General features: G+C 47.6%; 1 protein-coding gene across 4 annotated transcripts in view; it reads left to right on the top strand.

The window, feature by feature from the left end:
• Positions 1–12,767, top strand: part of COG7 (component of oligomeric golgi complex 7) — a 31,808-nt gene extending 19,041 nt beyond the window's left edge. For 2 of the 4 annotated variants that reach the window (XM_077829294.1, XM_077829297.1), the window contains 7 exons: positions 696–761; positions 2,377–2,563; positions 3,849–3,989; positions 4,458–4,541; positions 6,520–6,634; positions 10,431–10,574; positions 11,336–12,767. In XM_077829294.1, coding sequence (XP_077685420.1) covers positions 696–761; positions 2,377–2,563; positions 3,849–3,989; positions 4,458–4,541; positions 6,520–6,634; positions 10,431–10,574; positions 11,336–11,502 — 904 coding nt within the window. In that variant the 3' untranslated portion in view covers positions 11,503–12,767. The other 2 variants (XM_077829295.1, XM_077829296.1) reach the window with 2 other exon arrangements.
• The last annotated feature ends 1,804 nt before the right edge of the window (positions 12,768–14,571 follow it).

Here is a 14,571-nt window from a genome sequence, read left to right as displayed (position 1 = left end):
CGGGGGGGCACTCAGGAAGGAGAGGGGGGAGTTGGATGGGGCAGCGGGGGCAGTCAGAGCAGGGGGTCTGGGGGCGGACAGGGAACGGGGGGCTTGGATGGTATAGGAGTCCGGGGGGGGGCCATCAGGGGGCAAGAAGCAGGGGGGGGTCGGTTGGGGGCCGGGCCACATCTGGCTGTTTGGGGAGGCACAGCCTCCCCTAACTGGCCCTCCATACAATTTTGGAAACCCGATGTGGCCCTCAGGCCAAAAAGTTTGCCCTCCCCTGACATAGGGCTATGTCTACATGGCATCTAAATTAGTGGAAGTGTTAGTGGAGATTGAGCGTTAGGTGGCTGTTGGCATTTTAAGCAGTATGTTTACTGATTCTGCTCAGAGCAGGATACATCACTTAAAATAGCTACTGGAGCTGAGCTGGTGTTAGCCATGGTGGGAAGTATTTCAGAGATGTGTAGTGCAGACCTGGCTACGGTGTGACATCAGCAGGAGAGAGTGAGGATATAAGCATCATGTTAACTGCCAAGCTGAAAAAGTGATTCCTACCATGGGGAGAGCTCCCTCTAATCATCCAGTGATGAACTTTATTCCCAGAGACTTGCATACTAAGGCTAGATGGCGTGAGGGAGAGTCTGGGAACCTGTGTGCTGACTCCCCCAGGTTCACAGCGTGGTGTGTTTTGTTCTGTTCCCTCCCAGGATAATAGCTACCTGTGGTGAACTCCTTCGGCAGTGCGGGGACTTTGAGCAGCAGCTAGCAAACAGGTAGGAAATGCTGGGGTTAGCGTGCAATCCGTATACGGGTCTATCCAGTTAAAAGGAACCAAACCCCAAGGTGCTCCGTCTGTATGGAGGCTGCAGAAGGAACGCAAGAGCCAATGAACTTTGCTAATGGCAGTGGAAAAGTAGTGACTTTGTGTACACCGCCAGTCCACCTAGGTCTCCCTGGTCAAGACCCAAATGTGTAACGATGGCCTATAAAATTGCGGGGGCAGGAATAAGGGAGGCAATAGCTTCAAACATTATGGGGTCACAAAATGAAGCTGGGCTTTCTAATGAGGGATGGTTAGAGATAGAGAGAAGAGCATGCACTGGCAGAGTGAAACAGTTTAGATGCTTTGCTGTGTGGAATTGAGGTACTCGCATCTGTTCCTGAGAAGGCAGGAAATGCAGCCAGTAAAGTTTCCACTTGCTGCTGCTGTTGGGAAGCTCTGATGAGCACCTTATTGACAAAGCCCACGTGCAGCATCTCTCTTATCAGGAGCCATCTTAGTGACTTCCAGGAGATTCAGGAGCTAGGTAAATAACCAGGCCAGACAAAAGGAGCATGCCCTGTGCTGCTGAGGCTTCTGCTTATCCCTTGAGGGTTCTGTAAATCACCAGCTAATGGGAACTTCATTTGCAGTGTACAAAGAGTGGCTTTTGGGGGTGACTGGGAGAGCAGGTAAGGGGACAGTTTACAGAGGATGCCCCAACTCTTAACCCCTTCAACCTAGGACTGGTTTTGTGGTTGGGTTGTCTCCCATCCTGATTTTGGGGGTGAGATTCTGGCATGCTGCAAGCTTATTAGAGTCCCTACAGATATCTGAAGCTGCAGTGCCGCTCTCACATTGCCACGTGGGAGCAAGTTTCTGCTGCTGATAGATCTGTGGAATGGCTACCTTATGTCTTAGCCCTGGTCTACACTGGGGATGCGGGGGGGATCGATCTAAGTTACGCAACTTCAGCTACATGAATAACGTAGCTGAAGTCGCCGTACTTAGATCGACTTACCGTGATGTCTCCACCGCAGTGAGTCCACTCTGCCTGCACCACTTGCGGCGCTGGAGTACAGGAGTCGAGGGGACAGCGCTCGGGGGTCGATTTATCGTGTCTAGACTAGATGCGATAGATCGATCCCCGCCAATTCGGCAGGTAGTGAAGACATACCCTTAGAGACGTTCATTTGGCTCTGGAGGGCTCCCTCTGGGACTTCTGCGCCAAGATTGGCTGCTGGGGTGAGGTGGAGGTCATCACAGAGCAACACATGGCACCATTTCTGCCAACTGTGGGAGGGAGGGTGTGAAACATGATAGGGCAGAGTGGACTAACCTCAGGGCCCGGTAGAGGCTGCTTAACTTGTTTGTCAGAGTTTAAAAAAACATGTGGAGGGCAGGGGCACATTAGCTCTGTTCTTTGCTTTATTTCTCAAGCTGGAGCCTTGTGTGTCAGTAAAGCTGGTGATGCTGAGATGGGGCCTCCCAGAAGGACCATGGGGGAAACTCCATGCAGGGCTGGGGCAGGGGCCGTGGGAGAAACTCAGGAATTCTCTTGGAGCAACCCAGTGCCAACTTCAGTGGAGTTTGCTTGTAACCTTGTTAGTTGTGTTGGTTGGTTTCAGGGTTTTATCCACTGCTGGGAAGTACCTGTTGGACTCCTACAGCCCTTGTAGTCTGTCTGGGTTTCAGGATGCCAGCTCTGCAGAGAAGAAGAGCTTAGTTAAGAACCCCTGGCAGGAATACAATTCCCTCCTGAAGGAGACTCCGTCTGAGTATGCCAGCCTCATGGAAACACTCCATACCCTAAAGGTAGGACTGCTGTGCTGCTTGGGACACATCTGGCAGTTGGGGCCACTCCCTGGTCACATGCCTCCATAACAGCAGCCTGTTGATTGGGAGGGGCATTCCAAAATCTCCAGACACCCCAGTCCCAAAAGAACGAAATGTCCAGAGCTGTGAGGCTCTGGGCTCACTCCCTCTCTCTGAAGTACAGAGCTCTGGGTGCGTGCAGTTCAGATGAGATATCCCAAGGCAAGAGGCAAGGGATAGTTTGTATTTGAGGGCCACCTTGAGCTCCAAGTCTGGTCATTGTCTTTCCAAGATTTTCTCAGCAAGTTACACTCTGCTGGTGTACCCATCCTGAACTGTGTGTAATTCTGCCTGTGCATTCATGTGTGCATTTGCGAACAGGGTAAAGCAACTCCAGTTATCTTCAGGACTGATCTAATTTATGTTTGTTTGTCTTCCTTAGATCGTTTGTAATAATAAAGCTAAGTTATTTGTTCTGTCTTCCTTATTTTCCCAGGGTGTCCTGAATTTTTTGGTACTTAAATTACACATAACTCATGCATCAGTACCCTCAATATTACACATTTGATTTGTGTAGAAATAACATAGTCACATTTCTGTATTCAGCCTTCTCTGTACCAACTTTTTGTGCAAAGCTATTCCTTGATTCCACACAGCAGGCCAGTTGCTTGTGCCCTCTGTCCATGGTCATCTAAAGGTCATGTTTGTATTCCTCCTCCTCATTTCTGTAACTTCATAATAGCTTTAGTGAGCAAATGGATTATATTATCTAAGGTTTCTTTTAGTGATTGCTTGGCAGAGTGCAATAAAATCTCTGTGCTGTTGCCAGCCCCTCCTGCAACTGGCCAAAGGAGTTATATGGAACCAGGGAAAATCTTTCGGTTGGATTGTGACTGTTAAGCCTTGGTTTGTACTGGATGGGGTGTGGAGAGGGCGTGCTGCTGTGTGGGGAGTGCATACTGCAGTGGCATCTCTTCCACTTCCACCCTTTCAGCAGCTACAGGTGTGCTCCCCTCTGTGCCTGACCAGGTCTGCTGGCTGGTGTGGAGGGGATGTGGTGGTGGAGGGTGCCACCCTTTCCTGCCTCCTTTCAGGGACCTTGCTCCCTAGGGGCCTTGAGTAGGAAGGAGAGGTAGTGCTCTCCATTGGTAATGTGTCTGGCCCTTGTGGGACGAGGATCCTTTGTGCTGAGCCCAATCAAAACCTTTGCTTTCTGATATTTTAACCTAGGCCTCCTATGATCAGCTTAGTGGCATCTGTATGTAACTGTTCCTTTCTGTGTTAGGAGAAAGGGACGAGTAACCACAACCTGTTGTCTGCATCTCGATCTGCCCTTACCCACCTCAACCAGCTAGCTCACCAGCTGGCATTTGACTCTGTTTTTCTTCGCATCAAACAGCAGCTCTTACTGATTTCCAGGATGGAGGTAAGTTCCCTGGATGATTCCACTGATCCAGTATAGCTAGTGGGAAAACCTAGCATGGATCTCTCCCCACGCTTTTTGGGAGCTTGAGACTAGTAAACCCTCACTGCCTCTCATATTGGATGCCCTCACAGCTACCAGGATTTCTGTTTTCTCGGGTGTAAACTCCCTTCTTGGAACTGTGCTCTTGCTTCAAAGGAGAGCCCCACAGGCCCCCACCACTGCATCGTCCGCTGGGATTTGTGGCTCCAGCGTTCCGACATTTCTGTGAAAATAATTAATTTCAACCTATGTACAAGGTTTTAGAGAAGTGTTTTAGAGGAGGGGTTTTTCCACAGTCCTTGGTTTCTTTAGGAGTCCACTGGCAATCCCGATCCTTGTTAGCATATGACCCCACTCCCTTTCTTGGAGGCTGCTACTCATGCTGGCTGAAGAGAGTGTTGACTCATTCTCTGCTTTACTCCTTCCTAGGGCTGGAGCTCAGGTGGCATTGGGGAGACACTAACAGATGACCTGCCAAACTTCAGTCTGACTCCTCTTGAGTACATCAGCAACGTAAGAGCACATGGGGATAGTTTCTAGAAATGGCCAAATCTCGGGGGACTCTGTAATTTGGCTGTCAGAGTATTTTTGTTCATTGTATGAGGGTAGGAGTTGCTGTTTTGTTGGTCCAGGTTCCTACCCCTAGGATTTCTGAACACCACTCTGTGAGGATTTTAGGCAGTTGTTGGAGAGGGACCTCTTGTAAAGGGTGCCAGGAAAGCACCAAGGTTTCTGGAGAGCCCAGGAAAGGTGGTGGAAAATTACTTCTCTATTGAGTTGTGTTAACACTTGTACTGGGGTGGGTTACTCTGCTGCAGTCCTTGGCACCCCCTGCTTCCTAGTTGTAACTATGGAAAAGTGGCATCTTTCAGTATCTCTTCAGTCACGCAGCTCTTGGAGAGGCTAGCTCAGCAGAGTAATCACACTGAGCACATAGGGCTGGAGTCCCTGCCGTTTGCTGGGATGACTTAGTGTCATTATTGGCTTGAAAAGAGCTTGATCTCTTTTCCCCTCAATACATGGGAGCCTCTCCCATCTCCCTTTCTGCTGCAGCGATAATCTTCTGGTGCTGGGATGCCAAGAGTGAACAGGGGCCATCAGTCTCACTGGTTGGTCTTGCTGGCTATATACTGTTTAATCCTTACTCACCAGCAGAGGCTTGAGGACTGCTCCTGAACTTCTTCCACCTGCTGCTTCTCATTATCGTCTCTCTCTCTAAATGGGCCAGGGGCAGTAATTCTGAAGCCTGTGCCAGTGAGCAAAGATCAGTCCGATACTCAAGAGAATTGTACTGACCTACTGGCTGCTGGATGCTCACTCCACCCCCAGTGTAATTTGACAAACAGGAGGATGTCTGCTCTTCACTGTGATGTGCCCCGGGCAGCACTGCTCTCATTCTGCATGTCTCATTCTCAGACATGCACAAGGAAGAGGCCCTGAGGGGTATGCCCCAGCTGAGCAGCTGAAGGGAGGACCTGAGGCCGTAGGATGCGGTCAGTTCATTTCTGGTATTGGCATTCTGAAACTTGCCTCTTCCCATCGCATGCAGATACCAAGAGTTGGTCGCCTGCTGAGCTGTGGGGTAATTTCCCCACTTATTTCTAACTTCAGCCACCTGGGAGGGTTCTGTTACAACACAAGGTTCGTGGGCAGTGTCGCAGGAAGAAAAGAGGGGACACCCCGCCACCAAATTCGTGTAACCAAGCTGCTGATGCAGACTGCCTGAGAGAGGCCCTGGTGGGATTGGTGAGAGTGATGGATACATTTGGCAGCAGTTGAGTGCAATTTTAAACCAAGCACGTCATGGCATCAGTTAGGGTCTCGTTCTGTAAGGATTCAAAGGGAATTTGAGCCTTTCTGGGCCCAGGAGGGGCTTCTGGGACTTGTTCAGATGTAGAAAGTCTGCTTTCTTTCCCAAGCCACTCTTTAACCTGTGATTGAGATGGGAGCGTGATTTATGGATTGAGACCAAGTGAGACTCTCCTTGGGTGGCCCCAAAACCAAGCTGCTGCATGGCCAAAAAGCTACAAGTGCCGTTTAAACTCAAATCCACAAAACTGGACTTTCTATGTAGAAGAGAGAGCGCAACGTGAGCTCAGTAAAAGAGATGTTAATGAGACTCGATCTGCTCTCCAGAGCACCAGTGGGTGAAGGCAGAGTGCTCTGAGCTATGCCCCTGCCCAGAGTACAATGCAGTTATAGCTGGGAATCTGTGTATCAGTCTTTCTTGCCATGGTTGCTCCTGTAACTGGGCCTTGACCTCTTGGAAAATAAACTTTTGTTTGTACAAAGGGAATTAATGGTCAGCGAGAGATGGACGTCACTTCCTGGCATAGTGTGGGTTGGTGAGCTGCTGTCACGCTCTGTGTTCAGACCTTGTAGGTGGGGAGTCCTCTCTCATTGGCATCTCATTCAGTGAAGTGCCCACTTAATGCACAAACCTTAATAATTCAGTGTCACGCTTACGGTTTTCATTTTTTTTTAATCCTAGATTGGACAATATATTATGTCCCTCCCACTTCATCTCGAGCCATTTGTTACTCAGGAAGATTCTGCTCTGGAACTAGCTTTACATGCTGGTAAACTGCCGTATCCACCAGAGCAAGGTAGGACAAGACCGATTCACTGAGGTGTCTGGAGGAAAGCGTGTATTTTTAGCATTGCAGAGATATGAGATGCGGGGATGAGGTTGATTTCCCTGCTGATGTGGTACCTTACTGTATAACCATATAGTGCCTTCCGGTTGTCCCTCCCTAATACTCACAATGAGACCCTAGTTAATGAGGAAAACTTCAGCACCTTCACTGAAACTAGAAGCTTTAGGTCGAGCTGTGTTGATGTCTGTATTGAGGGAAGTTGCCCTGAAGAGGGGATGAGCCCACATGGGGGCTATATGTGAGAATGAAGAGATGAGTTGGTTAACGTGCCAACGCCAGGGCATTATTTGGTTCTCTAGGATCTGTCTCACGGTCAGTGTGAGTTCCTGGGAAATGCTGTGTGGTTCCCTTTGGGTGTCGAGTTGAATCACAATTGTAGCTGCACTTGATGCGTTCACTTACTTCTAGCTCTAAATCTTCGTTATTTGTGACAATGCCCTGGAAACCCCTCTGAGCTGTCAGTGTTGAAATGTCCATCATGAGCACTGCTCTTTGGCTGGCACCAAACCACTGATGTTTGAGAGAAACACTGTCCACAGAGAAGCTGTTTGGATAATTTGTCTAGCTAATAAAAGATCACATGATCTGAGCACTATAACAAGCCATACCTAGGTAGCACAAAGCGACACAAAAGTGGAGAGAGTGTGCTGGGGGAAGCAGATCTGTGTTCCATTCCTAGCTCAGCCACTAACTCATTGTACACCCTGGGCAAATCGCTTCACGTCTGTCTGTTTCAGTCACTGCATCTGTAAAATGGGGAAAACACTACTTCCTCCTCAGCTTTGTGAAGTGCTCTGAGCTGCCTGGGTGAACAGCACTACACGAGTGCCAAGCCTGAGGATTAATTAAAGTATTAAATGAGGGAGGGTCACACTTAAGCAAATTCACCACTTTGGTGGAGTCTCTTCTGAATAACATCAATGCATAGCCTGGCAGAGACCATCCCTGTTTCTTGCCCTCTGGCCCCATAACCCTGCTCTGGGGCTGACTGTTAAATAAGCTTGTGGCATCCTGTCAAATCCTAGGCTCCCCTTCTCCCTACTGTCCTCCCCTCTCCTGTTCCTGAGACTCCCTGTGCTCCCCTGGCTTTTGTGCAGCCACACAGCCATAAGCTGTTGGTATGTGACTGGCTGAAGCAGACGGGCACTGCCCTGAGTGTGATGAAGGTGGGTGGTGGTTTCAGGGAAAACACTTCAGTCACTACAGCATCAGTAGTCCTCTTCAAACTCTTGTAGCTGGCAGGAGTGAGGCTCCTGTGAGCTCTACATTTTGGCCCGCCTTCGTGTTTCTCAAAGACCTCTCAAATGAGGCTTTTGGCTTCAATGCTCCCCACTGACCTGTCCCTCAATTCTGTTACCTCTGTGCTTGTATCCTGACATGGCATGGAAAGCTGGCCTGAATAGCTGCTCATCTGACATGGATGCCTGTGCAGATATGTGCATTCCTACCTGTGATACACGGGGTGGCGGGGAGGGAATATTGTAGGGGTGAGCTGGGTCCTGAGCAGTTTACTAGACATACTATAAAGAACAATAATTATACACAATGTTCATGTTTCCAACCTGCCATTTTACCCAGATTGGCGTAAATAAGGATTATCAAGGGCTCTTCCTTCTGCTGTTGCTGATCAGATCACCCAGACCTCCGTGAGAGCTGAAGGAAAGCACCTGTAACTTGAATTCCTCATTCCATCCCCTTAATGTTAAATTGTAAAGTGGCTTGGTCTGCGGTGTTTAATCTCTTATGGACATTTGTTTTCACTGCCAGTTGAAGCAGTGTATGGCTTGATGCTTTGTGTTCTTCATAAGAACGGCCATACTGGATCAGACCCATGGTCTGTCTAGCCCAGTATCCTGTCTTCCGACAGTGGCCAATGCCAGGTGCCCCAGAGGAAGTGAACAGAACAGAGCAATCGTCAAGTGATCCATCTCCCGTCGTCCACTCTTAGTTTCTGGCAGTCAGAGGTTTAGGGACCCCAGCGCATGGGATTACATCCCTGCCCATCCTGGCTAATAGCCATGGATGGACTTATGCTTCATGGATTTATCTAATTCTTTTTTGAACCCTGTTATAGTCTTGGCAATGAGTTCCACAGCTTGTCTGTGCATTATGTGAAGAAGTACTTCCTTTTGTTTGTTTTAAACCTGCTGCCTATTGATTTCATTGGGTGACCCCTGGTTGTCTGAAGGGGTAAATGACACGTCCCTGTTCACCGTCTCCACCCCAGTCATGATTTTATAAAGTCTGTCAGATCCCCCTTAGTCGCCTCTTTTCCAAGATGAACAGCCCCAGTCTTTTTAGTCTCTCCTCACATGGAACCTGGTCCATCCCCCTGTTCGTTTTGTTGCCCATCTCTGGACCTTTTCCATTTCTAATAGATCTTTTTTGAAATGGGGCAACCAGAGCTGCATGTAGTATTCAGGGTGTTGGTGTACCATGGATTTATATAGTGGCATTATCTCTCCCTTTCCTAATGGTTCCTAACGTTCTGTTTGCTTTCTTGACTGCCGCTGCACATTGAGCGGGAGTTTTCAGAGAACTATCCACTGTGACTCCAAGATCTTCCTTGAGTGGTAACAACCAATTTAGACCCCATCATTTTGTATGTATAGTTGGGATTATGTTTTCCAATGTGCATTACTTTACATTTATCAGTACTGAATTTCATCTGCCATTTTGTTACCCAGTCACCCAGTTTGTGAGAGCCCTTTGTAACTTTTCACAATCTGCTTTAGACTTAACTATCTTGAGTAATTTTGCATAATCTGCAAACTTTGCCACCTCACTGTTTACCCCTTTTTCCCGATAATTTATGTACACGATGAATAGCCCTGGTCCCATTCAGATCTCTGGGGGACAATTATTTATCTCTCTCCACTGTGAAAAGTGACCATTTATTCCTACCCTTTATTGCCTGTCTTTTTAACTAGTTACTGATCCATGAGATGACCTTCCCTTTATCCCATGACTGCTCACTTTGCTTAAGAGCCTTTGGTGGTGGACCTTATTAAAGTCTTCCTGAAAGTCCAATTACACTATATCCATTGGATTGCCTTGTCCACGTGTTTGTTGACCCTCCTCAAAGAATTCTAGTAGATTGGTGAGGCGTGATGTCCCTTTACAAAAGTAATGTTGACTCTTCCCCAACAAATCATGTTCATCTCTGTCTGATAATTCTGTTCTTTACCTTTTTCCTCCTGTAGCTTGCTAAAAATACGATGTGTGGTTTAGCTTGCGATGTGCATGATTTTCTTTCGTTAAAGTATTTTCATATTTAAAAGGGTTTCATTAGCTTTCGAAACACCTCGCACGTTGCCGTGAACAGAGGACGCCTTGCATGTATCCATTCTGCAGGGACCTTTGTTGCTTACTGGAGGGCTTCTCCATGTCTGAATTAGAGAAGAAGTGCTAGCCGGAACCCAGCCCACTGCTGTGCATGGTTGCCTCATATCTCTGTGGAAATGACTTAATGAGGATGAGTAACATGAAGAAAGAGTGTTGTGTATTTAGCTACCTTTTAATGTGAGATAGCAGCTGATAACAACTAAAAGAGCTAGCACCAGTCACCACCCCACTCTCCATAGACCAGTCTGAGAACCGCTTTCTGTCTAAGTTCCAGTACCTTAAAGTTTTTCAGATTAAACTGACTTTTTCTTTTACCTAGCACAAAATTCACCCCCAGCTACAGACTGAGTAAGCGCAGGCGAGTAGGGGTTCTGATGGCTAATGAGAACTTTCTGTTCAGGTGACGAGTTACCTGAGCTGGACAACATGGCTGACTACTGGCTAGGTTCCGTCGCCAGAGCTACAATGCAAACCTACTGTGAAGTTATCCTGCAGATTCCAGAGCTCACCCTTCACTCAGCGAAGCAGCTAGCCACAGACATTGGTGAGTGCAGAACATACATTGTCTAGTGAGCTGCTTCTCCCTAGCAGGCCTTACTCTCCTAGACCCCAATCCTGTAGTGTGCCAGTAAGCTCCCAAGCAGTGCGGTTTGCTGTCATTCCCTAGTGGGCTCTTTGGGGGATAAGAGCTCCTAAAGGAGCTGCTCGATATCTTGCATCTCAAGGCTTCTGATGATGTTGCAGCTAACAGCTGAGATGGCCGGTTAGTGGTTCAATTTCAGAGCCCATTGTTCCCCACTGTTGGTACTAAGGGCATGTGCCAGACTGCAGCCCAAGTCACTCTCTGAGTGACATGTCAACTAGTAAAGCTGCAGAGATAAACCAAGTGGTCAGAGTTGAAACCCGACAGCTTTGTTTTTGGCAAGACTTGTCTCCTGGACACTTGGAGAAGCTGGGCCTTTCCAACAGGTGTTGAGGGGATAGGGAGAGAAGAAGTGATTGAATCCTCTCCTGTTAGTTTGTGCAGTTATTGAAATGTACCCCATTCCTCTGACCAAAACCACGGATCACGTAAAGCAGTAACCGAAGATCCAAAATGTAAGATGGGAGCGTAACTAGATTCCAGCCGCTTTTCAGGTGCTGTGAGTTAGTCTGAACTAGTGCTGATGGACAGAGGACATCTGGTGTAGTGCTTTGGGGGCAGAATTGCCATGGAGGCTTCTCTATTACATGGCTCTACTTTGGGGAGTGTTTGACATAGTAACCATTGCCTGTTTAAATACATTTTGTCCTTCATTCTTGTAGATTATCTGATAAATGTGATGGATGCCCTCGGACTTCAGCCTTCAAAGACACTACAAAACATTGTAACGCTGTTGAAGACCAAACCAGAAGACTACAGGCAAACAGCCAAAAGCTTGCCCCGCAGGTTAGCAAGCAACATCGCCACCATGAGAAGTGTGGACTATTAACTCCAGGCCCTCGAGAAACACCAGCAGGGGAGCTCTTGGCTAAAGGCTAAATTTCCTAAATTGAATTTTTTCTCCAGTAAACTTTCCAAGGATGATGGGAATGTCGTTGGGGAAAAGAGGAATTTATTTGTGACTCATTTAATACATTTCTTCATTTGGAAATGTTGAGAGAGCTCTCCCAGGTGTTTTGAACTATGAAATGGAAAAGAAAAATATCTTAATGACCACATTTCCCTATGGCCATCTGGGTGACCTGGGTGAGTTAGAGCTGTCTTGTGACAAGTGTGACGCTAGCTGGAGAGTACATGCCGCATGACAATGAAATGACTGGCTTTTTTAGTGCAGTCTAACCAATGCTGACTGAAATTACAGGGTATGTGCAGCGTGGATCAACTGAAATGAGGACTCTACTACCTGCAGGCAATGCCCATTGCTCAAGTCGTTCATTATCCACAATCTCATGAAGGTAGCATCTCAGCAATTTGCAGAAAAGGCAGGACCAAACTAAGCCCTGACAACAAAACCAGTTTAGCAGGTTGTCTCTCAGGAGACTTTCTTCCTTCTGAAGCTCTTGGGAAGCTTCTAAGGAATTGGATGTAGCAGTGTTGTAGTCTTCTTGTGAAATGGATGGAAGTGGTGTGTGGGTTTTTGCGAAAAGGCTTCTCTAATCTAGGAACGCTTCCCAGGGTATAGGCTTGGGGAAAGTATAAACTGATCCCACTGTTCGGATTTTGGCTGTGTGGAATCATGGTTGATACAAATGCAGTTGGGGGAAATTCTGCAAGGCTCAGCTTATGGGAACCTTTTTTGGGTGAATCAAGTCTTAGAAATTTTAAAATGTCTGATTTTGGGGGTCGGGGTGGGGGGGGGCACTAGAAGAATTTCCCTGGAACATCTGCTCCATGTAGTGTCAGTCTGAACTGCTTTTCCAAGCTACCTATAGAATTTGACACTTCATCTGCAACATTACTGTAACCAGTTTTTTTGGCAAGAGAGGAATCCTGATCTGGAATGCAAACCAACACAAATATTCAGGTGTGTCTTGATTCTAAGCACAGGCTGTACCTGAAAGGGATTACGACTCTCTTGGTTGCTGGCAGCAGTAGCCCTGAGGTTTTATTGCTCTCCTATCAGAATGGAATAGTCTATTTGACAGTGAACTGCCCTCCTCTGAATTGCAGAGTGAACTCTTTATCTGGTGTGTACTTAAGAAACGTGCAGTTACAGCCCATTTAACCAAATAAAAATAAAACCTTTCTACTGCAGAGTTGAATTTCTTCTCTTTTGCTCCAGCACTTTGTCCTTTCTCCCTCTTCTTCCAGCTAGAACAGAGGCATTTTCCTGATCTCAGCCGATCCTCTCTGGATTTGCTGACATGCTCTGCCAAAGAGGCACCCATTCATCATGGATCATCTTCACAGATATCTCCTTGTCTTGAGTTTTGGAGGTTCTGTGCCAAACTCCTTCATGCAGATGAGGACATTTGCTTAATCCCCATTGGACTATGTGTATGCAGCAGTGACCTGATCTTCAGCCATGTGTCTATTGTTCCTCTGCACCAATCATTCCCCATGCAGTTTTCAGTAGCAGTAAAGAGTATGCAGCAGACCTATAAACCTCTCTCAAGATGGGGGGAAATCAGAAGACACATAAAGGAGTCAAGTGGCTTTCAAGGATATTGGTCTCTAAACAATATTTCACACTGCTTCCTTTTTGCTGCTACGTGGGTCCTGTCACTGTAGCTCAGCGGGGGGGGTGCTGTGTCCTTCCAGAGGAGATGCCAGTTCTCAAGGTGAGTTGCACAGGGAAGGGTGCTCTAGGTCAGAAGTGCTCAGTTTCAGCAGCCCCCAGCTGCTGAGACTCTAATAATGTAATTTATACACCCGGCGCTGACTTTCTCTGAGCACCTCAACAAAAACACCCCATTAGTTTATGTAATAAGGCAACACATTCAGGGGTGTCAGAGCAGAAACAAAACCTCAGCATGCTCCCGCAACTGTGCAAGGGGAAACAAGTCTTGAAGCGCTTTGGTGTATGGGGGGAGGAGGGAATTCTAGTGTTGCAAACCTTGGTTGACCCTGTCTCGTACTTTGAGGTTCTCGTCAGGCAGATCGGCCCTTCATTATTCACTTAAGGCCCATCTAATGGGTAAGGCCTCAAAGCATAGTTGCTCCTGGGCCTGTATGTTGTAAATGGCCGAAGGCCTTGCTGATTGGCAACATCTGCAGAAGGGTGAAGATGACTTGAGCAGCTCTCCCTGCACAGTAGGAATTGGGCATCAGGCATGTGTATGGGACTTGTTTTATGGTGCAGCCTCTCCTTTGAGCTGGAAGAAAGAAGCTGTTTGTGGAGCGCACTGGAGAATCTCCAGTCTCTGGGGAGCTTTGAACTCGTTTGTTCTTCGTAGCCTGCCCAAGAGCAGGGATGTGCAAATTTTTGTTCTAAACTCTCTGAGGCCATTGAGCTGCTAGTAATGACCTCCTGGTCGGTTCATTCTCTTTTGGGGGGTCACGTTGGTTTTCCTGCCTGTAACATGTGCACATCAGGGTTTGACCTCCAGACTCCTTGGGGCAGTTGTCCATCCCCCTTGCCTCCATCTTCTCTATTCCTGTTCTATTGTTAACTCACTTCCATCTGGTTTCTGCCCTCTCTAGTCACAACTGGATATCTAGGCAAGTCAGCATATTGTTCCATTCTCTTTAGCTCACAGACCATCCTCGTCTCAGGTTTCGCTGCCTCCTGGGCTTTCCTGATGTTCCTTTCTTACTGCCCCTGAACTGTTGCGTTTTGTGACTCCTCTTCTTCCCCTCTCAGGGCTCTGTCCTCTGCCACTTTCTCTCTTCCCTCTGCACTCCTTGGCGACCGTACATGTTTCCAGTGTTTTGGTCTCTATCTCTAAGCTGGTGACTGTCAAATCACCCTCTGATCTCTCTCCTCCTCTGCAGTCCCACATCTGCCTTTCTCCCCAGCACCATCTCCTGCAGGTCCTGCTGCTTTTATAAAATGTAAATATGTCTTTGTTTCCACACGCTATATGCTTTTTGTGGTAGGGTAGAGGCTTGTTCCTCC

Source organism: Eretmochelys imbricata, chromosome 10, assembly GCF_965152235.1.
Source record: "Eretmochelys imbricata isolate rEreImb1 chromosome 10, rEreImb1.hap1, whole genome shotgun sequence".
Lineage (NCBI taxonomy): Eukaryota > Metazoa > Chordata > Testudines > Cheloniidae > Eretmochelys > Eretmochelys imbricata.
This window is presented reverse-complemented; position numbering and strand designations above follow the sequence as displayed.